The sequence below is a fragment of the Geotrypetes seraphini genome, chromosome 7 (genome assembly GCF_902459505.1).
Source record: "Geotrypetes seraphini chromosome 7, aGeoSer1.1, whole genome shotgun sequence".
Classification (NCBI taxonomy): Eukaryota; Metazoa; Chordata; class Amphibia; order Gymnophiona; family Dermophiidae; genus Geotrypetes; species Geotrypetes seraphini.
The window spans coordinates 49,779,143-49,802,461 of NC_047090.1; the positions used below are offsets into that span (position 1 = coordinate 49,779,143).

The 23,319-nt window shown below is 46.0% G+C and overlaps 1 protein-coding gene across 4 annotated transcripts in view; it reads right to left on the bottom strand.

Moving 5' to 3' along the window:
- Positions 1-23,319, bottom strand: part of LOC117363345 (GLIPR1-like protein 1) — a 51,060-nt gene that overhangs the window by 14,665 nt on the left and 13,076 nt on the right. For all 4 annotated transcript variants that reach the window (XM_033950888.1, XM_033950889.1, XM_033950886.1 and 1 more), the window contains exon 3: positions 13,794-13,885. In XM_033950888.1, coding sequence (XP_033806779.1) covers positions 13,794-13,885 — 92 coding nt within the window. The remainder of the gene's footprint in view (positions 1-13,793; positions 13,886-23,319) is intronic.

The following is a 23,319-nucleotide window of genomic DNA, read 5'->3' on the forward strand; positions in this document are numbered from 1 at the left end:
ACGAGTGGGCACTCTCTAAAATTGACAGGAGATAGATTCCGTACAAACGTAAGGAAGTTCTTCTTCACCCAGAGAGTAGTAGAAAACTGGAACGCTATTCCAGAATCTGTCATAGGGGAAAACACCCTCCAGGGATTCAAGACAAAGTTAGACAAGTTCCTGCTGAACAAGGACGTACGCTGGTAGGGCTAGTGTCAATCTCAGTTAGGGCGCTGGTCTTTGACCAGAGGGCTGCTGCATGAGCGGACTGCTGGGCATGATGGACCACTGGTCTGACCCAGCAGCTGCAATTCTTTTGTTCTTAATAATACTGAGACATTTTGTAAGTAATAAGCTAAGGCTCGTTTACAGTAGAAGGTATGAAGAACTGACCAACACAACGAGAAATAGATTTCAGAAAGACAACTGGTGACACAATGAATTAATGGAAATGAAAATCAGAGACTACCTCTGGAAAAGTGCGGAGAAACACCTTATCATGGTAAAAAACCGAAAAAAGGTGTGTCCGACACCAAGGTGTGAAAACTGTAATAGAAGTAAGTCAGAAGTAGAGGAGATAAAAATAAAATTCCACTTCCTAAGAGAGGAAGTGAAGAAAAGCATATGCCATTGGTTGAAATGGAGGCTGTAGCAGTAAGATTCCAAACCAGTAGAGGAGGTTTGAGAAATGGTATGATGTTGACAAGTGCTTTCATAAACTGTCAGTTAGAACAGTGTTCTTCAACCGTAGTGCCGGTCCGCAGAAATTTTCTGCCGGTCCACAGGGCCTGCATGTCCATCGGACCCAAGACAGCGTTCTTCAGTCACCGGTCCACGGTGCGATCAATGCGGCGTCTTCAGGCTGGCTCCCTGAGTCCTGCAGTGCACAAAGCTGTGGGAAAAGGTTCCTATGCGTGGCCTGCGCCTGAACCGGAAGCCTTCTCTCTGACGTTGCAACGTCAGAGGGAGGATTGAGGAGCCGCTGCCCACAGCTTTGTGCAATGCAGCACTCAGGGAGCCGGCCCAAAGACGCTACATTGATCGCACAGTGAACCGGCCCAAAGATAACACCGGGGGGCAAGCCAGAAGGCAAGGCACATGGAGGGAGAGAGACAACAACGGTAGGGGAAATGCTTTTATTTTTTTTACTTAGTGATTGATTTGTCTGTTCAGGAAGAAAAGCATTTGTTTCTTTTTCTCTGGGGTTGTACTGCTTGCAGAGTCTTGCATCTTAGGGTTTGTTTGTAAATATTAGTACTTTTAGTTTTTGGTCCTGCATTTGCATGGGGTTATCTGTTTTCTGGTAGAAATGAATGTTAAAAAGCATATATTGTGCTTTGTGTATTTTAATTTTGTGGTTAACCATTATGTGTTGTTAAAACGATTATATTGTGTGTATATATGAAAAATGAATGGAAAAAATAGTGTTACAACTAGTACTATTAGGGGGCGGGATCTGGGGTGGAGATTGAGTGGAGATGGGCACAACTTAGCCCAGTGTTCTTCAACTGCCGGTCCACAAAAAGCACAGTTACTTACCGTAACAGGTGTTATCCAGGGACAGCAGGCAGATATTCTCTATATGTGGGTGACGTCACCGACGGAGCCCCCTAGCAGACGTTTTCGCAAGCAGACTTGCCCGAAGACCTTCAGGCTTGCAATTGGCCTGCGCATGCGCACGTGCCCCTCACGCCCTGCCTAGGGCATGCGTCTCCTCAGCATGTCCTCAGTTCAGAAAGCAAGCAAAGAAGCCAACCACGGGGAGGTGGGTGGGTTGTGAGAATATCTGCCTGCTGTCCCTGGATAACACCTGTTACGGTAAGTAACTGCGCTTTATCCCAGGACAAGCAGGCAGCATATTCTCTACATGTGGGAGACCTCCAAGTTAACCAGAAAGGGATGGAGGGAGAGTTGGCAATTCAGGAGAACAGGTTTTGCAAAACAGACTGCCAAAATGGCCATCACGCCTGGAGAAAGCATCCAGACAGTAATGTGAGGTGAACATATGAACCGAGGACCAAGTGGCAGCTTTACAGATTTCCTCGATGGGAGTCGAGCGGAGGAAAGCAACAGACGCCGCCATCGCTCTGACCTTGTGGCCTGTGACTCGACCCGGTAGGGAGAGACCAGCCTGAGCGTAACAGAAAGAGATACAAGCGGCCAACCAGTTAGAAACTGTCCACTTAGAAACAGAGCGACCCAAGCGATTGGGATCGAAAGAGATGAACAGCTGGGGAGCAGTACGGTGAGGAGCAGTGCACTTCAAGTAGAAGGCCAGCGCATGCTTACAATCAAGAGAATGCAGAGCCATCTCACCAGGGTGAGAATGGGGCTTCGGAAAAAACACAGGAAGAACAATGGATTGGTTGATGTGAAAATCAGAAACAATCTTGGGCAAGAACTTAGGATGGGTAAGAGGACCACCTTATCATGATGGAAGACAGTGAAAGGTGGGTCCGCAACCAAGGCTTGAAACTCACTGACCCGATGGGCAGAAGTGAGAGCAATAAGGAACACAACCTTCTAAGTAAGATACTTCAAGTTAGCACACGTTAGCGGCTCAAACGTGGTTTTCATCAATTGTGCAAGACTACATTGAAATCCCAAACCACCGGAGGAGGTTTAAGGGACGGCTGAACGTGGAAAAGTCCTTTCATGAAGTGGGAAACCACAGGATGAACGGCCGTCAATCGGCTAATGAAAAGCAGCAATGGCACTAAGGTGGACTCGAACCGAAGAGGACTTGAGTCCAGTGCCAGACAAGTGCAACAGATAATCCAGGACAGCTGACAAGGAGGCAGACATCGGCTCCTGCTGTCGAGTAGCACATCAGGAAGAAAAGTGGGTCCACTTCTGATGGTAACATTGGCGAATGGACTCCTTCCGAGATGCTTCCAGGACATCCAGAACAGGCTGAGAGAGCTGGAACGAGGGTATTAAGTCTCTAGGAACCAAGCTGTTAAGTGCAGAGACTGGAGGTTGGGATGAAGGAGAGAACCCTGACTCTGCGTAAGCAGAGAAGGAAAAACAGGAAGAGGAAGAGGCTCCCTGCAACAGAAGGGAGAACCATGGTTGCCGGGGCCACCGAGGAGCTATCAGAATCATGGTGGCATGTGAAGACTTGAGCTTGACGAGAGTCCTCAGAATAAGAGGGAATGGAGGGAACTCATACAGGAACTCGTTTGTCCAATTCAGAAGGAAGGCATCTGCCTCGATCCTGAGAGCAGAAGCGGGGCAACTTGTGATTGAGGGGGGATACGAACAGATCGATGTCCGGAGTTCCCCAATGAGCAAACATCTGACACAGGGTTACGGAGTGGAGGGACTACTCGTGAGGCTGCAGAAGACAACTTAACTTGCCTGCCAGACAATTCCGCTGGCCCTGAATGTAGACAGCTCGAATGAATTTGATCCAAGTTCAAGGCCCTCCCCATGTCAGAAATGAAACGAGTGAAGGAGGAGGTCCGAGAAGAAGACTCATCTTCCGGAGGAGACTCCGGTCGAGATCTGGGAGCAGCCGAGAAGGAGGGAGAAACCTCCCTCGAATAGTAAGCCGGGGCCTCGGAGTCCCGCGAATGGGAGACCAAAGAGGCTCAACTAAGGTATCTAGGGGTGTCTAAGAACGACCCCGTTGCATGTGGACTGGGGAAGACCCCGGGGTCCGATGGAAGAGCTAACGAAGCTTCGGAGAAGATGAGGCAAAAGAAAAATCCCCCATTGGCTTTGAAGAAGACCCCTTAGAGGCTGGTAACTGTCTCGATGAGGAACACACACTAGAGTCCAACTCGAGGACAAGCGTGTGTCTTGAAGGCTTTGTGGCCGGGGATCTGCCTCAAAGGGGCGGAGAAGACCAGGGCCTTTTAGAAGAGGCAAGCCGCGCCCTAGTAGCGGGGGAAAAACGTGTCCCTGGTCTAGACCCCCGTAAGATCACAGGCGACTCAGGGGAGGAAGAATTGCTCGAAGGAACCCGACAAGTCTTACGGGGAATGCCTCGAGAGTCGAGAGGATACTCAGGTTGGTCAGACCAAGGGTGGGTCAAGACCGAGGTGAGAGGCGTCAAAGTCGGGACCAGTTGGAAAGCTGTGTGGTAAGTATAGCCTTAAGCATGTCCTCAAACATAGGCACCAAGACCAAAGGAAGTTGGGGCGTAGGTGCAGCAGTGCGCTCCTTTGGAGGCGACCTCGAGGAAGAGTATTCCCTACGTGAGAAGGCACGCTTAGAGTGATGTCTCTAAGATGCCGACGAGGCGGCGTTGACATGAGACTCCGAGGTAGGCTTCTTAGCCGGCACACCTGAGGAGGAAAGAGGAGACTTACCCGAGGCCGGAGTAGCAGGAGGAGCCGAGGCTGACAGGGACTTTGAGGCCGAGGACTTCGAAGCCGAGGCACCCAACAAGGGTGCCGAGGCCGAGCTCGAGGCCTGTCCCGCAGGATCCATGGGGCCAAAGAGTTTGAGGATCTTAGCCACCCGCCAACGAAGTGCCCGCAGTTGCAAAGTCACACAACGGGGACATGACTCAGCGTGGTGCTCTGCACCCAGGCACTCCACACACCAACGATGAGGATCGGTGATGGAGATAACCCGGTTGCAATTAGTACAGTTTTTAAATCCGGAACGAGGCCAGGACATAAGAAAAAATATGGCTGCGGCCCTGCGAGGCCAGGTGGCTAAAGGAAGACTGGGAACTCGGTCAAATTGAAACGAACTGAAAAATAAAAGAATTAAAAGACGCGAGCACAGTGACTCAATCAACAATAAGCAAACAAGCTGCGGTGCAAGAGGGACAAAAAGAACGTGCGAAGCAAGGGAGCAGTGCTTCTGGCTCCGTGGAAAACAGGTAACTGAGGACATGTGAGGAGACGCATACCCTAGACAGGGCGGGAGGGGTTTGCATGCATGAGCGGGCCAATCGCAAGCTTGAATATCTTCAAGCAAGTCAGGTTGCGAAAACGTCCGCTAGGCACATGTAGAGAATATGCTGCTTGCTTGTCCTGGGATAAATCTAAAGTTGGAAAAACTGAATTGAAGTTTTCCCCATGAATTTGATTGTACTTGATCAGAAAATAATTTTTTTTAAAAATTTGAAAGCCCTTCCTGGGGTCCCTCAAAGTCACTAATTACAAAGCTCCATTTTTCTTAAAATTTACTATTATTTTTTATTAATGAAGCAATTTTCTTGGTATTATAGCTATAACTGTTTAGATTGCTGCGGATGCCAATGTTGCTGGAGGGAGGTTTGTCGGTCATCTCACGGTGGGGTTCGCATGGAAGGGAGAGATAGGAGGGTCGGAGGGGGGGGAGAAGTGGGCTGTTCTGGTTGCTCCAAGGCCTAGTGTCATTAACTTCTTTGGGCAATGTTTACAATTCGCTGCTGTTGCCAGCTTCAGGCCTTCCTCTCTGCTGGGTCCTGCCTAATTCCTGTTTCCATGAAGGTAGAATCCAACAGAGAAGGCCCGAAGCTGGCAACAGCAGCGAATTGTGAATGCTGCTGTTGCTGCCCGAAGAAGTTCATGACCGGGGATGGGGTTACAGAAGGAGGAAAGGGAGCAGAGGGGGTGAGAGAATTGCTGCACGCAACAGGTGGGAGAAAGAAAGGGAGAAGGAAGATGAGGGAGAGTGGTAAAGGAAGGAATGAAAGGAGATGCCAGGGCATGGAGGGGGAGGGAGAGATGGAAGAAAAGGAGAGAGATGCCAGGGAATCAGGGAAGGGAAGGAGACAGATGCCTGACCATGGGGTGGGAAGGAAAGAAATGAGAAGAGAGAGATGCCAGAGGAGGTGGTGACAGAGAGAGAAAAATGGAGAGGTGGCAGAGCTGAAATCAATCATATACAAAGGAGAGACGGGGCACAGGGTAGACAGTTTATGGAAGGAGCACAGAAAGAGAGAAGATGCCATATGGAACAAGGAGAGGGCAGACAGTGAATGGAAGGGGCTGATGTTGCATGGAAGACAGAGAGAGGACAGATGCTGGCTAGAAAGAAGAGAGTGAAGATAAGATGATTAAAGCAGAAACGACAAAAGATAGAAAAAAGATTTTTTGTTGCTTTAGAATAAAATAGTATTTTATTTTTTTATTTTTTGGTTTTATAATTTTTATTCATTTTCAAATTTTACATAAAGTGTACAAAATATTAAAATACAATTGATGAATACACAATATCACTTTTATATCTAATACATCATATTTTAAATATATTTTTATCCCCTCTCCCTCCCCCCACCCTTCTAGTACTTTCCAATCATACATTACATATTGTATATCATATTATATCATATTGTGTAAAAATTATTTTCACTACCCTCCCCTTCATGTGTGTCACAAAGAAGATATTGAAAAGAAGAAAAGAAGAAGGAGGGACCTAAGGCTCCCGGGCCTATTCTGATTGGCCCAGGCGCCTTAGGCCCCACCAGTAGGCGGAGCTTTGGGACGGATGGGCCAATCCGGCCTCATTCCATCGTTGGCTGCCTGCCGGACAGGCGGGTTTGGCTCCTGTCTGTCCGGCCAACTACACAAAGGTACGGGGAAGGGGGGTGGGGGTGTCGTGGGGGTCGGCCAGGGGGGTCGCGGGTCGGCTGGGGGGGCGGTCGGAGGTTCTTGGGGGGGCGGTCATTGGGGGGAGGGGGGTTTGCTTCGAGGGCAGGAGAGCCTGGGATCCCTCCTGCCTGTAATGTAGTGCGGGGTGGGGGTAGGGGGGTCGCCGTGGCCAGGAGGGTTTGGGCTCCCTCCTGGCCCGAACAACTAGCGGGGGGGGGGGGTCGCCAGAGCCAGGAGGGCTTGGGCTCCCTCCTGGCCCGATATTGTCGGGGAGTTGGCGGGGCAAGAGGGCTTGGGCTCCCTTTTGCCCCGATCATGTCGGGGGTGCCGCGGTTGGCTGGGGCAAGAAGGCTTGAGCTCCCTCTTGCCCCGATCGTGTCGGGGAGTCGGGTATGTGCGAGCGGTCCTTCAGGGTGGTGGTGCAAGCGGTCCTTCGGGGAGGGGGTGCGAGCGGTCCTGCGGGGGGGAGGGTGAATCGGACGTCGGGGGGGGGCATCAGGCTTTCAGAGTGGGGACAGGACTTCAAGGGGGAGAGGAGAGTTGGGGCGGGCGAAAGGAGAGTCGGGGTGGCCAGAGGAGAGTCGGGGCGGGCGAAAGGAGAGTCGGGCGGCGACGGGAGAGTCGGGCAATATGCGCGGTATACGGGTGTGCGCGGTATACAAATTTTTTTTTACATATATTTGGGTTTCCCGCGCGCTATACCCGTGTGCGCGTTTTACACGGGCGCGCGTTATCTAAATGAAAATACGGTAATCTTTTTATTGGACTTATTTTAATACTTTTTAACTAACTTTTAGAGACCAAAACCCCCTTTCTCAGGTCAGGACAGTATAATGTAACAGCAGTATACTATATTGACCTGAAGAAGGAGGCTATGGCCTCTGAAAGTTAATTGAAAAATTGATTAGCCTAATAAAATGGTATATTCTTATCTTCAATTTATGTTTTATTTTTATTTTGTTAATTTGTAAAGTGGTGATTGTTATGTATCAGGTTTTTTAAATTTAAATCTACTGTCTTTATATTTTGCACAGTATTAGGGGACAAGTATCACTGTTTCTGTGGTGTTGCATTGTACGCAGAGTCTGGTTTCTTGGCAGTTCAGTTTAACTTTTGTCTACATATTTTTATTTTTAGTTTGTGATTATTTCATATTGGGCGAGGGTGTATCTGTGTTCTGTGTGTATGAAAAGGACATGGTTTTCTGTTAGCATCGACTGTACAGGATGAATTGATTGTGCAGGATCTGGTTTGTTTAGTTTTACAGTGCGTGTGTTGGTGTTCTAGTGCTCATTGCAGTGTTTAAGATGCTGCCTTGTCCTAGGTGCACCCTTGTTGTGTGACTCATGGATTATTACTAAAAATAACTTTTTTATATAGAGGAGAGGGTTGTTAAAAATGATTAGCACTGGCTGTCATATATACTAGGTATGCCAATGGTTTTAATGACCCTATTCTAACGCAGATGACATTACAATTATCATTCCCATAACCTCATTGACGCAAGAGACAGAACAACTCACCTCATCTGTCCTCACTAAGGTAGAACAATGGACTACGCAATTTAAATTAAAACTGAACTCAGAAAAAACTAAGATTTTCTTGGCAAGTCCTAATTGCAAGATAATGAATACCTCTTTGAGATTAAACGGGATAGATTACCCAATTAATTCTACTATCAAAATCCTTGGAGTCATCCTGGACCGATGCTTGACTTTTGAAGACCCTACTAATGTTTTTTCACCTTATGGAAACTTCATACCATTAAACACTATTTTGACTTCCTCTTTTTTCGACTGCTGGTCCAATCTCTGATCTTAAGCATCTTCAAGTTTCAAGTTTATTTAAAATATTTGATTTGATCGCAAAATCCAAATCCAATGCGATTTACATTTAGTTAAAAATTGGGTTATTAAAAAAAAAACCCCAACAAACAACAAAACAAGACAATTAGTACTATCTTAGATTACTGCAATATTATATACTTGGGATCCTTTAAGAAAACTATCAAACGATTGAGAGTCATTCAGAATGCTGCCGTCCGTCTCATTTATGGTCTTAAAAAAATCAGATCATGTAAGCCCGTATTACAAAAAACTAGACTGGATGCCGATGGCAGCATGGGTCATTTTCAAGTTTGCCTGCCTCTGCTTCAAAACCATAACAGGCTCATCCCCAGTCTACCTGTCGCACCATTTTGAATTTCCATGTACCACTGGCACACGTAGTGCCTATCTGTTTGCTTTTCCATTCTTGAAGGGTTGTATCTACAAGAGATTCCTCGATAGATCATTATCATTCCAAGCAGGCAAATGGAATAAATGTTTAACCAATTTCATTTTCAATGCATCCTTCTACCAAACCTTCAGGAAATCAATTAAAACCTATCTCTTTGATAAATTTCTCCAACTCCTTTCCTGCCTTGTTGTATCTTTGAAATGCTTCTGGATAAATCTTGACTACTCTTGGCATGCTAACATCACTGTCTGTATACCGTCTCTTCCTCTGTAAACCGCTCTGAACTGCTTGTGGTATTGCGGTATACAAAAATAAAGTTATTATTATTATTTATACTCTTATAAAGCAGGGATCTTTTTGGGCATCTCATACAGATGTCCCATTATAAAATTAGGTCCAAAATTCCACTGAGGCACTATTCAGCAAATACGGTCATATCTTATATAGCACAAATTTTGCAGGTAGGTGAACACAGGCAGTCTAGCTGGGATCCATACTTCAGAGTATAACTTATAAAATACTACAAGTTACATGTGTATTATTGCTCTGTGGCTGAAATTAGCTCAAGCAGGAATATCTATACAGGGACATAGCAAACATAAGATATGGAGGGCTATGTACGTTAATGCCCACAGTTTGGGCAATAAGATTCTGGAATTAGAGACGGAAATGAGGAACGCCGACCTAGATGTGGTGGCGATATCCTAGACTTGGTTCACGGACTCCCATGGGTGGGATATGGCTATACCGGGATACAACTTACTTCGGCGGGACAGAGAGGGCAAAATGGGAGAAGGGGTAGCACTATACACTAAAGAGGACATCAAAGTTACCAAAATTGCAGATATCAAGTACACCGGGGAATCCCTCTGGGTGAATTTGGCTGGGGGAAGAACAAATGCCTGTATCTTGGTGTAGTATACAGACCTCCAAGACAATAGGAGGACATGGATATAGAATTAGTCGAAGACATTGAGAATATCACTTTGCGTGGAGACACAGTATTGTTAGGAGACTTCAATATGCCTGATGTGGATTGGAACAATCTTTCTGCTATGACCAGCGGCAGCAGGAAGCTATTAACCTCTATAAAGGGAGCGAGACTCAGACAAATGGTATTAGAGCCCACTAGGGATCAGGCGATACTAGACCTAATACTCACCAACGGAGAAAGTGTCAAAGAGGTCTCAGTAGGCGATATGTTGGAATCCAGTGATCACAACATGATATGGTTCAACCTCAGGAAAGGTTTCACTAAGTCAAGCACATCAACCAAGGTCCTCAACTTTAAGGGCACAAACTTCGAAAGCATGGGAGATTTCGTCCTTCGGGCACTGCAAAACCATGCCGAAACAGATAATGTAGAGGTAATGTGGTCAACTCTGAAATCAACCTTACACAAAATAACCAACCGCTACGTCAAATCAGTAAGTAAACAGCGGAGAAACAATAGACCACAGTGGTTCTCTGTGGAGATCTCAGACCTCATAAAAAAGAAGAAAAGAGCGTTCATCATCTACAAACAATCATGGAAGTGAGAATCCAAGGAAGACTATCTGGCCAAGTCAAAAGCGGTCAAAACGGCAGTCAGGGAGGCCAAACTCCGAATGGAGGAAAACCTTGCGAAGAACATCAAGAAGGGCGATAAATCCTTCTTCCGGTATATTAGTGACAGAAAAAGAAACACAGATGGAATAGTACGCCTTAGGAAACCCGACAGGAACTATGAAGAATCGGACTCCGACAAAGCCAAACTTTTAAATGAATACTTCTGCTCGGTCTTCACTTGCGAGGTGCCGGGATCCGGCCCTCAGCTGCCGACGAGGGAAAACTCTGAAGACCCGTTTCGAAATTTCGAGTTTACGCCCAGCAGTATCTACAAGGAGCTATCAAAACTCAAGGTGAACAAAGCTATGGGACCGGACAAACTACACCCCCAGGGTGCTCAGAGAGTTGAATGACATCCTGGCGGAACCGTTATCCGCGCTCTTCAATCTTTCCCTAAGTACAGGAAGAGTCCCGTTGGATTGGAAAATGGCTAATGTCATTCCACTCCACAAAAAGGGATGCAGGACGGAGGCTGAGAATTATAGACCGGTGAGTCTCACATCGATAGTGAGTAAACTTATGGAAACACTAATCAAACACCAATTGGATACGATCCTGAATGAGGAGAATCTACGAGATCCCCATCAACATGGTTTTACGAAGGGAAGGTCCTGCCAATCAAATCTGATCAGCTTCTTTGACTGGGTAACAAGAAAGCTGGATATAGGGGAGTCCCTGGACGTCGTGTACTTGGACTTCAGCAAAGCGTTTGATAGTATCCCACATCGCAGGTTATTGAGCAAGATGGGTTCGATGGGACTGGGTGAAACATTAACCGCATGGGTTAGGGACTGGCTTAGAGGTAGACTTCAGAGGGTAGTGTAAATGGTACCCTCTCCGATACGATGGAGGTGATCAGCGAAGTGCCGCAGGGCTCGGTCTTGGGCCCGATCCTATTTAACATCTTCGTAAGAGACTTGGCTGAGGGGCTTCGAGATAAAATTACATTATTTGCCGATGACGCCAAACTATGCAACATGGTAGGCAACCGCACAACAGATGAAAGCACAGTGCCCAACAAAAGCTCAATGCCCGACAGTATGACGCAGGACCTACTCCTGCTGGAGCATTGGTCAAAGACTTGGCAACTAAGTTTCAATGCCAAAAAATGCAAGGTCATGCATCTTGGAAGCAAAAATCCACGCAGGACTTACACCCTAAATCAGGGCTGCCCATGTCCGATCCTCGAGATCTACTGGCAGGCCAGGTTTTCAGGATATCCACAATGAATATGCATGAGAGAGATTTGCCTGCACTGCCTTCTTGGTATGCAAATCTCTTTCTCATGCATATGCATTGTGGTTATCCTGAAAACCTAGCCTGCCAGTAGATCTCGAGGACTGGACTTGGACAGCCCTGCCCTAAATGGTGAGATCCTAGCAAGGATTGTAGCAGAACGTGACTTGGGGGTGATCATTAGCGAAGACATGAAGACTGCCAATCAAGTGGAGAAAGTTTCATCCAGGGCTAGACAAATCATGGGCTGTATCCATAGAAGTTTCATCAGCCATAAGCCCGAGGTCATAATGCCGTTGTACAGATCCATGGTGAGACCCCATCTGGAATACTGTGTACAATTCTGGAGGCCGCATTATCAAAAAGATGTGCGGAGAGTTGACTCGGTTCAGTGAATGGCCACCAGGATGGTCTCAGGACTCAAGGATCTCCCGTATGAGGAACGACAGGGTAAGTTGCAGCTGTACTCACTCGAGGAACACAGAAAGAGGGGAGACATGATCGTGACGTTCAAATATGTCACAGGCCATATCGAGGTGGAAGAGGATCTCTTTTTCCTTAAAGGACACATGGCAACAAGAGGGCATCCGTTGAAAATCAGGGGTGGGAAATTTCATGGCGACACCAGAAAATATTTCTTCACCGAAAGGGTGGTTGATCGCTGGAATAATCTTCCACAACAGGTAATTGAGGCAAGCAGCGTGCCAGATTTTAAGAAAAGATGGGATTGGCATGTGGGATCTCTTCATGGAGGTAGTTAGGAGGTGGGCCATTAAGTGTGGGCAGACTAGATGGGCCGTGGCCCTTTCCTGCTGTCATGTTCTATGTTTCTATGTAACTTGTAGGCACATATTTTTGCTGTCACATTAGTATTCTTTAAAGGAGAGTAGGCTCCTGCTAGGTGCCCCATTAAAAAAATTAATTACTATCTTGGGAGTAAAAAGGATTTTTTTAAATGCTTAAAGTAATTTTTCATGTGTAAAAAGGATTTTATGCATAAAAGTACTTGTAGTGACAAAGTGTGCACTTTTATCAACCTCCATGTAGGAAAATTCAGGCACGGCCTGCAGGTAGAGTCAATTTATGACTATTTACACCATCTTCTCAGCAGTTGTAAACATTTAGGACTACAATTTAGCTGCAATTTCTGCTACCTTACCCCTAGTATTTTATAAAAGGCACATGAGCACATATGTCTTTATAAAAGATTGAAAACAGGCACTTATTTGTATTTGATCTTCAGACACCCTATTACAAACTTATCTGTTTTGATACAACATGTACTGTTAAAAGGCAGTATATAAAACCAAATAAATGAAATGAAATATTACTCATCAGATGTTCAATTGTTTGCTGGGACAAGAGAAGTCCCTTGATTGGTACCCCACTGAAAATCTGGGCTCCAGCAATATGCATCAAACTTCATCTGCTGAAGCACCTGAGATAGGTCACAACATCCATTATCATGGCTTAAGAAAACATACAACCCCTAAAGGTCGAATTTTTTCATCCATGCTGCTGCTATCAGCTATCCTACAATATTGCAGCCAATGTTGCTGCTGTCAACCCTTGCCTTCTGCAGATTTTGTGCTGGCCTAATTAAAGGATGGGCTCATCAGGAGGTGCAGGCTGATAAGGTTTTTTTCAGCCCACATGAGTCAGGACATCAAATGTGGGTTTTGCAACCCCATTTTGGAAGTCCTGTTAAAAAAAATGCACATAGGCAAGCAACTACACGTCATTATAGAACATATTGGCAGAAAAAAGGCCAAATGGCTTATCCAGTCTGTCCATCTGCAGTAACCACTATCTCTTCCTCTCTCTAAGAGATCCCATGTGCCTATCCCACACTTTCTTGAATTCAGACAGTCTCTGTCTCCATCAACTCTTCCGTGAGACTGCCCCATGCCTCCCTAAAAAGTAGTTCCTTAGATTACTCCTGAGCCAATTAACTTCCTTCTATGCCCACTCATTCCAGAGCTTCCTTTCAAAAGAGAGACTCAACTCATGCGCACTTAAGCCCAAGTAACCTAGATGCCCTGTAATAAAATTCTCCTCATCTAAGTCTTTATACATGAAAAGGATTCAATACACTCTTACTGTGATGGGCTCCAATGGATGAAGTCACCGTCAGGGAAAAATTAACAGACTGACTGTCCTAGGATAAAAAAAAGATTTTAAATTATTTAGACTTACGGTGGCGCATAGTTGCAGACAACTATTACAGAACGTCCTTGATTACATTTCACGGCAGCACAGCCAAGTTTGTAACTGGAAGCCCAAACGACCTAACACGTTATAAAATACACGTAAGGTAAGATTTTTATGTACATGTAAATAGCACGTGACAGTTCATATTTTAAATAATTTCACCATCCAATGCTTTCAATTTATACAATGACATTAACTATAAAACAACTGGCTCCATTTTTAGCTGGGGGGTTAAGCCAGGGCTCAAACATTTCCCCTCCTGAAAATCACATTTACTTACCGTAACAGGTGTTATCCAAGGACAGCAGGCAGCTATTCTCAACATGAGGGTGATGTCATCCGCAGAGCCCGGATGCGGACAGCTTCGCAAGCAGACTTGCTTGTAGTACTTTAGAAAATTTGCGATTGCCGCACCACACATGCGTAAGTGCCTTCCCGCCCAGTGCAGGGTGCGTGTCTCTTCAGTTCAGATAGCTAGCAGAGAAACCAACCAGGGGAGGTGGGGGGTTGTGAGAATAGCTGCCTGCTGTCCCTGGATAACACTTGTTATGGTAAGCAACTGTGCTTTATCCCAGGCAAGTAGGCAGCCTATTCTCAACATGTTTCTCTTCCAAGCTAAACCGAATGGGATGGTGGAAGTGTTGGCAACTTAAGAGAATACATTTTGTAATACTGCCTGGCTGAAATGACCATCCCATCTAGAAAAAATATCCAGACAATAATGAGAGGTGAAGGTATGAACCGAGGACCAAGTGGCAGCTTTGCAGATTTTCTCAATAGAAGTAGATCTGAGGAAAGCCACTGATGCCGCCATGGCTCTGACTCGACTTTGTAGATGCAGTTCAGCCTGAGCATAGCAGAAAGAGATGCAAGCAGCTAACCAGTTGGAGATGGTGCTCTTGGAAATCGGATGTCCCAACTTGTTTGGTTCGAAGGAGACAAAAAGTTGAGGAGCAGATTTATGTGATTGAGTGCGTTGCAAGTAGAAAGCCAAAGCATGCTTACAGTCCAGAGTATGAAGAGCTGATTCTCCTAGATGAGAATGAGGCTTTGGAAAAAACACTGGAAGTACAATTGATTGATTGAGATGAAATTCCGAGACCACTTTCGGTAAGAATTTAGGATGAGTATGGAGGACCACTTTGTCATGATGGAATGCTGTGAAAGGTGGGCCTGCTACTAAAGCTTGTAGCTCACTGACTCTGCGAGCAGACGTGAGAGCAATGAGAAAAAACACTTTCCAAGTGAGATATTTGAGATGAACTGACGACATTGGGTCAAAAGGAGGCTTCATCAATTGAGCAAGAACAATACTGAGATCCCAATCCACTGGAGGCGGTTTGAGAGGTGGTTTGACATTGAAAATACCTTTCATAAATCTGGAAACCACAGGATGAACAGATAGGGGTTTCCCTTCGATAGGCTGATGAAAAGCAGCAATTGCACTGAGATGGACTCAAATGGATGTGGATTTGAGGCCTGATTGTGATAAGTGGAACAGGTAATCTAAAACTGAAGACAAGGAGGTAGATTGCGGCTCCTTGTGATGAATGGTGCACCAAGCAGAAAATCTAGTCCATTTCTGGTGGTAACATTGCCTAGTGGTAGGCTTCCTGGAAGCCTCTAGAATGTCCTGTACAGATTGAGAAAACTGTAGAGGCGGTTAAGTTGAGAGGTACCAAGCTGTCAGGTGTAGAGACTGCAGGTTGAGATGAAGGAGAGACCCCTGACTTTGTGTAAGCAGAGAGGGAAATACTGGTAAAATTAGAGGCTCCATGGTGCTGAGTTGAAGTAGAAGGGAGTACCAAGGTAGTCTAGGCCACCGAGGAGCTATGAGAATCATGGTGGCATGATCTTGTTTGAGTTTGACAAGAGTCTTGAGAATCAGAGGAAATGGAGGGAATGCATATAGAAACTGATTAGTCCATTCCAGAAGGAAAGCATCTGCCTCAAGGCGGAGAGGAGAGTATATCCTGGAGCAGAACTGAGGCAGTTTGCTGTTGTGGGGAGACACAAAGAGATCTATCTGAGGAGTTCCCCACTGAGAAAAATTGTGGAGGCGAGGAATTGAGTGTCCATTTGCGAGGTTGCAGAAGACGACTCAATTTTTCTGCCAGACAGTTTTGCTCTCCTTGAATGTAGATTGCTTTCAGAAAGGTGATGTGATGGATTGCACAGTTCCACACCTTTTGAGCTTACTGACAAAGAGGGAGAGATCCTGTTTCTCCCTGCTTGTTGACATAGTACATGGCAACTTGCTTTTCTGTCCGAATGAGGACTACTTCATCGTGAAGATGCTGAAAAGCTTTGAGAGCATTGATGATCACTCTGAGTTCCAACAGATTGATGTGACACTGACAATCCGTGCTAGACCAATGGCCTTGAGTACGGAGACCGTCGAGATGAGCCCCCCCAAGTGTAGGTCGAGGAATCTGTCGTGAGGATCTTCTGATGAGGGGGCGTTTGAAACAGTAAACCTCTGGAGAGATTAAAACAGAGCATCCACCAGTGGAGAGACTGTCTCAGCGAAGGAGTTACTGTAATATGTTGAGAGAGTGGGTCACAAGCCTGCGCCCACTGAGATGCCAGGGTCCACTGAGGAATTCTGAGGTGAAGTCTGGCAAAATGAGTCATGTGAACTGTAGAAAGAACCATCATGTGTCTTGCTGAAATTGTAGCCAGGGAAGACACTTTGTGGCAGAGATGAATGAAAGCATCCTGACTTTGTTGAGGAAGGAATGCTCTGAGTCGTACAGTGTCCAGGACAGGTCCAATGAACTGTAAAGTCTGAGAGGGCTCTAGCTGTGACTTGGGACAGTTGATTTCGAACCCCAAACTTTGTAGGAACCACGTAGTCCGATGGGTCGCTACAATAACCCTTTGAGATGTTGAATCTTTGATGAGCCAGTTGTCCATAAGAACATAAGAACATAAGTGTTGCCTCTGCCGGGTCAGACCAGGGGTCCATCGTGCCCGGCAGTCCGCTCCCGCGGCGGCCCCCCAGGTCCACGACCTGAAAGTGTTCCCTACCTAACCTAAAATATCCATACCCTATTCGCTCAATGTACGGTAAACCTCTATCTGTACCCTGTTATCCCCTTTGCTTCCAGGAAGTCATCCAGTCCCTTTTTGAACCCCAGAATTGTACTCTGTCTTATTACCTCTCCGGGAAGCGCGTTCCAGGTGTCCACCACCCTCTGAGTGAAGAAGAACCGCCTTGCATTCGTTGTGAATCTGTCTCCTCTCAGTTTTTCTGAATGACCTCTTGTTTTAGTTGTCCCTGCTAGTCTAAAGAATCTGTCCCTCTCCACCTTCTCTATGCCTTTCATGATTTTATAAGTTTCTATCATGTCCCCTCTCAGTCTCCGCTTTTCCAGGGTAAAGAGCCCCAGCCTGTCTAACCGTTCGGCATATGAAAGGTTCTCCATACCCTTTATCATCCTCGTTGCCCTCCTCTGGACCCTTTCGAGTATTGCCATGTCCTTCTTGAGGTGACCAGATACAGGAAGTCCTGTAGACCATGGTTCCACAGAGCTGCTGCTACTACTACTAGGCACTTGGTGAGCACTCTTGGAGATGAAGCCAGGCCAAAGGGTAGCACTCTATTGAAAATGCAGATTTCCTACCCGAAATCTGAGGAACTTGCGAGAGGCTGGATGAATGGGAATGTGAGTGTAAGCCTCTTTGAGATCTAGAGAACATAACCAATCGTTCTGATCTAGAAGGGGGTATAATGATGCCAGAGATAGCATCCGAAATTTCTCTCTGACAAGAAATTTGTTGAGGGCTCTGAGATCCAAAATAGGTTGCAGATCGCCCGTCTTCTTCGGAACTAGGAAGTAACGGGAATAAAAACCCTGCTCTGCTGTTCTAGAGGAACCTCCTCGATGGCACAGAGATGGTGCAGAGCTTGAGCTTCTTGAAGAAGGGCGGTCTGGGATGGATTGGAAGGATACTCTCTTGGAGGCAGATCTGGAGGAACCTGGATGAAATAAAGAGAGTATCCTTCCCTGATGATGGACAGCACCCAGAGGTCTGATGTAATGATCTTCCAGCGTTGGTAAAAATGACGGAGATGACCTCCGATGGGAAGAGGAGAGGACAGAGGCAGAACGATGGAGGTTATGCTCTGTATTAGACGGTCAAAAAGGCTGAGATGCATTAGGCGCAGCAGGAGTCTGAGGCTTCTGCTGCCTCTGTTGTTGTTGTGGTTGTTTCTTAGGAGGTGCTCTTGTATAAGGAGCTGCTCTCTGTGGAAAATACCTCTCGTAAGATGGAAGAGGTCTGAAGCTTTTAGAGGTAGAAGGCTGAAGATGAGTGATGGAAGCAAACGATTTCTCATGTTCAAACAATCATTTAGTAGCTGCCTCGATAGAGTCATCAAACAATTCATTGCCCTGACAAGGGATGTTGGCTAGACGATCTTGAAGATTGGGGTCCATATCTATAGTGCGGAGCCAGGCAAGCCTGCGCATTGCCACTGAAAAGGCAGTGACCCTCGAGGAAAGTTCAAATGCATCATAGGAAGATTGAAGGAGATGCATGCGGAGTTGAGTCAGAGTGGTGATCCTCTGCTGAAACCCTGGAAGATGGTGTTGAGGAATATATTTGAAATATTCAGGCAGCATGTCAACCAAATAAGAAATGAAATGCTTGAAATAAGAAATGAAAACAAAATTGTAATTCAAAACTCTAGTTGCCATCAGAGAATTTTGATACAAACGGTGACCAAACTTGTCCATGGTCCTGCCCTCTCTTCCAGGAGGAACAGTGGCATAAACTTTGGCAGGATTGGTCTTTTTCAGAGAAGATTCTACAAGAAGGAACTGATGGGATAACTCTGATTTCTCAAAGCCCTTGCAGTGGACCATCCTGTAACGAGACTCCAGCTTTCCTGGTATAGCAGGAATGGAATAAGGTGTCTCAAGATTTATCTTGAAGGTTTGAGAAAGAAGTCTATTGATGGGTAATTTAAGAGACTCCGCAGGAGGACAAGACATACCCATTTCTTCTAAATATTTCTGAGAGTATTTGGAATCAGAGTCCAAAGTAATACTGAGGTCCTTACTCATTTGACGTAGGAAAGAAGAAAAAGATATCTGATCCAAGAAAGGCTGACCTCGAGGGGAAGAAGATGACCTCAAGGTGTCTCACAAGGCAGAGAACAAAGGTGAAGCTTCTCTGGAGTACTGATATCTGAGGTCTGAATATGCAGGTATAGATGACTCACTGAGAGAATGGATAGAATCCCTTGCAGGAGAAGAAGTATAGATATAAGGCTCTGGAGGTGGTGTCCTCGACTTTGGAGTCTTGACAGACGAGGCCTGTCTCGAGAAGAGGATCTGTGCCTCGATGGATGCCTCGACTGATGTGGAGAACTGTGCCTCAAACCAAGCAGGTCTCGCTGAGAAGAAAGTCAAGGAATCTTTGCCCTATGCCTCAGGAAGGGTGATGCCTTATGCAAGGAAGGAGGGCTGGAGGCCAAGATCGAGACACCAAAAGGGATTGAACCCCTGGTGTTGAGATATCTCGAGGCACTGACAAGGACTCGGCTCCTTGAGTAGTGTGCTTATGCTCCAGATGAGTCACTCGCAAAGACTCGACTCCTTGCATAGAGTGTGTAGAATCCTGTTGAGGCACTCCAAAGTAGAGAATGACACGGGGAAAAAATCTGTCCCCGTCACCGCCCCGTCCCCGGCCCACCATCCTCTGCACCGCCCCGTCACCGCCATTCCATTCACCGCCCCGTCACCGTCACTGCCATCCCTTTCACCGCCCCGTCACCGCCACTGCCATCCCATTCACTGCCCCGTCACCGTCCCCGCAGCATCCATATAAGCCTTAGTACTCTAATATTTAGCGTATTCCATTCTTATAAATCAAAGTTCCTGCTGCTGAACTAGAGAAAGAGATGTTCAGCTGGCAGGGCTTTGTTTATAAATTTTTATTAACACAACTAATATACCACCATAATGTTTCCGACAGAGGACAAGTATGCAATAAATGCATTTTGCTGTTTCAATGCCAGTGTTCAGCAGAACAACAGACAGCAATATGGACATTCACCTTATGTAGTACTTTTTTAATATATAAAAATAGGCAAAATTAGTTGCTGTTTTATCATTATATTTTCTTGCCATTATAGTATTCTTCATTGATCATTTTTCTTTTTAAATTCAAAACAAATTCAACCTATCTTGTGTCCCAGCATGAATTCATGTTTCACTCAATTGGCTGTTTCAAGGGAATTAACCCTCCAACTTCCATTTGCAAAAATACCCAATGTTGTTCCTTCCATGAGCAATATTTAAATTATGAGGAACAACATTGGGTATTTTTGCTGAATTGTGTGACACCATTTGGGCTGAACATGAAGATTGAAAATGCCTGGTTAGCCCTGGACAGATGATTTGAACAGCCAGGAGCCTGTCCTGGCCATTTAAATCATTTTGAATATCTAGTCCAATGATAACAGAATTAGGGTGATTATAGAAACATAGAACTTTGTTGATCACTAAAAACAGTGGAGACTAAGGGTCTATCAAGCTCAGCATCCTGTCTTTGACACTGGCCAGTCTTGGTCTTTGGAACTGCCCATTGTGTCAGAAGCAAAAGGGATTAAGTGACTTGCCCAGGGTCACAAGGAGTGTAGTGTAGCTCTAACCACTGGATTTAGAAGTTGGCTTCTTTTGGGATCTTTAACTCATCATCGCTAGGACTCGAATCTGAGTCCGTGGCACCTAACATAGAATGGAATTAGTATGGCAAAGTAATGAAGAATGGTCCAGCAGCCCCCACCCTCCCTCCACCTCACCTTATATTCGTTCCGAGTTTGCCGGCTTCCTTTTTCCCTAGCCGCACGCGTTCAAAAAGCCGTGCATTTAGCCAGCTCCCTCCCTCCACCTCACCTTAAATTTCGAGTTTTCCGGCTTCCTTTTTTCTGAGCCGCACGTGTTCAAAAATCCGTACACGCACGGCTGCGCGAGTCAATCAAACTTCTCCTCTCCTGCAACTTCCTGTTTCCGGTTGCGTCAGAGGAGAAGATTGATTGACTCGTGCAGCCGCGCGTGCATGGATTTTTGAACACGTGCGGCTCGGAAAAAAGGAAGCCGGAAAACTCGAAATTTAAGGTGAGGTGGAGGGAGGGAGCTGGCTAAATGCTACGGGCGGGCGGGCGGTGGCTGCGGGGACCGCGCGATCCTTGATACCTCACTGCGGAGACAAGACCATTCACCGCCCCGCGGGCGGTGAATGGCCTTGTCCCCGTCGCCGCAGCGACTGCTAGTTTTCTTCCCCGTTTTCGGCGGGTGACCCGCGGCTAAAATGCGGTGGCTGCGGGTAAACCGCCACCGTGTCATTCTCTACTCCAAAGGACTCGACTCCTTGTATTGAGTGAGTAGGTTCAGCTTGAGGCACAGCCAAGGACTCGACTCCTTGTGATACTGCTAAGTGCTCAGGCTGGACTGCAGGAAGCAGAGTCGAGGCAGAGTATGTTTGGCAAGCATATTACCAAACTGGCAATCCAAAATGGTCTGGATCAAACCTTCCAAATGTGACACCGAGACTTGAGGATTTGGTACGGCTATAGTCTCAGAGGAAGAGGAGGAAGAATGACTCTTCGACTTGGAGTGCTTCTTGAGCAGTTTGATAACCACTACTGGTACCTGACCTGAGGGAGGCAGCGAGGCAAGTGTCTCGTCAGGAGAAGACTTAGCCAATTTGCTCGAGGACGAGGACCTGCCGAATGAGGAAGGTTTGATTAAGGTCGAGACCAAGGTCGAGGCAGAAGGGGAACCCCGGTGAGAAGCTTAACTGAATTCGAGGTCGAGACCGGAGAAAGTGGATCCATACCGCCAAAGAGTTTTTCCACCTAAACTCGACGACTTTGAGGGCTCGAGGTTCAAGAGTAGCACAGCAGGCACACGACTCTAGATGATGGTCAGGTCCCAAACACTGAACACACCACCTATGTGGGTCAGTGTGGGAGATCGCGCGCTGGCAACGGCTACACTTCTTGAAGCCTGTGACTGGCCGGGACATAAATGGAAAAATAGCCTCGGCAAGATCGAAACTAGAGAATGACACGGTGACAAAATTCATCACCGTCCCCGTCCCCGCGGATAACCGCGGTAAACAATCTTCATGTCATTCTTTAAGGAGAGAGGGAAGAATCAGAGTATGAAAGGCCACAACCACTGACCCTCAAGCTTTGCTTTGAAGAATGCTGGTGTAGAAGGACTGAGGCTGAAATAGACACTAAAAAATGACATGTGATTATTTCCCACGGTTATTCGAAGGGACGGGAACGGTGATGAATTTTGTCAGTGTGTCATTCTCTAATCGAAACCCGCAGGCTGAGGCCGCGAGGTAGGCCCCGCTGTGACAGAAATTAAAAATCAAATTAAGTCTTTTTAAAAAAAATAAAAATAAAACGAGCAAGAAAAACACAGCGACCCTGTAAAGAAATAAAACACAAGCCACGGTGAGAGAAGGCACGAAGTAGGACTTCTCGGCTCCGCAGAAAACTGAGAACTGAGGCCATGAGGCAGGCCCCACCGTGACAGAAAAATCAAATTAAGTCTTTTTATTTTTTTTAAAATATAAAACGTGTAAGAAAAACACAGTGACCCTCCCTGTAAAGAAATAAAACACGAGTCGCGGTGAGAGAAGGCACGAAGTTGAACTGAGTAGCGCAGAGCTTCAAAATAGGACTTCTCGGCACCGCGGAAAACTGAGAACTGAGGAGACACGAACTTTCTAAAGTTCTACAAGCAAGTCTGCCTGCGAAGCTGTTCACATCTGGGCTCCGTGGATGACGTCACCTACATGTTGAGAATAGGCTGCCTGCTTGTCCTGGGATAACTGCTGCTACTACTGCCAGGTTAGGGATCTTCAGCTTGGGGAAGAGGAGACAATAACTCTATAAAATCTTGAGTAGCATGAACAGGTAAATGCAAATTGTTTCTTTTTTCAAAAAGTATGCACAGACTAGGGGACAAGCCAAGAAGTTCCAAAGTAATACACTTAAAACAGAAGAAAATTTTCACTCCATGCATAGTTACGCTCTGGAACTCACTGCTGGAGGAAGTGGTAAAAAAAAACCAAACAACAGCATGTGTAGCTCTATTAAAGATCTTGTCAAATTCCTGTTAAGTTAAAATCCACAAACCATTAAGGCTGTGACTTAGGGAAAGTCACTACTTACCTGTGGGGCAAGTAGCATAGCATATTGTTGCTTTTGAGATTCTGCTAGGTATTTGCAACCTGGATTGGTCATTGTTAGAAACATGATACTTAGATAGATGGACCTTTGGTCTGTCAATATACAAGAGCAATTCAATAATTTATCTACCTCTGTAGGAAAGAAAAGTTTTCAAAAGTTTTTTATTTTTCAATATAGTCCCCTAATAGCTCCATACACTTCATCCACTTTTCCTGCAACAACTTTAATCCCTTTTAAAATAATTTTTTGTTTGACCTTCATACCAGGACATCACAGCTTCCTTAACGT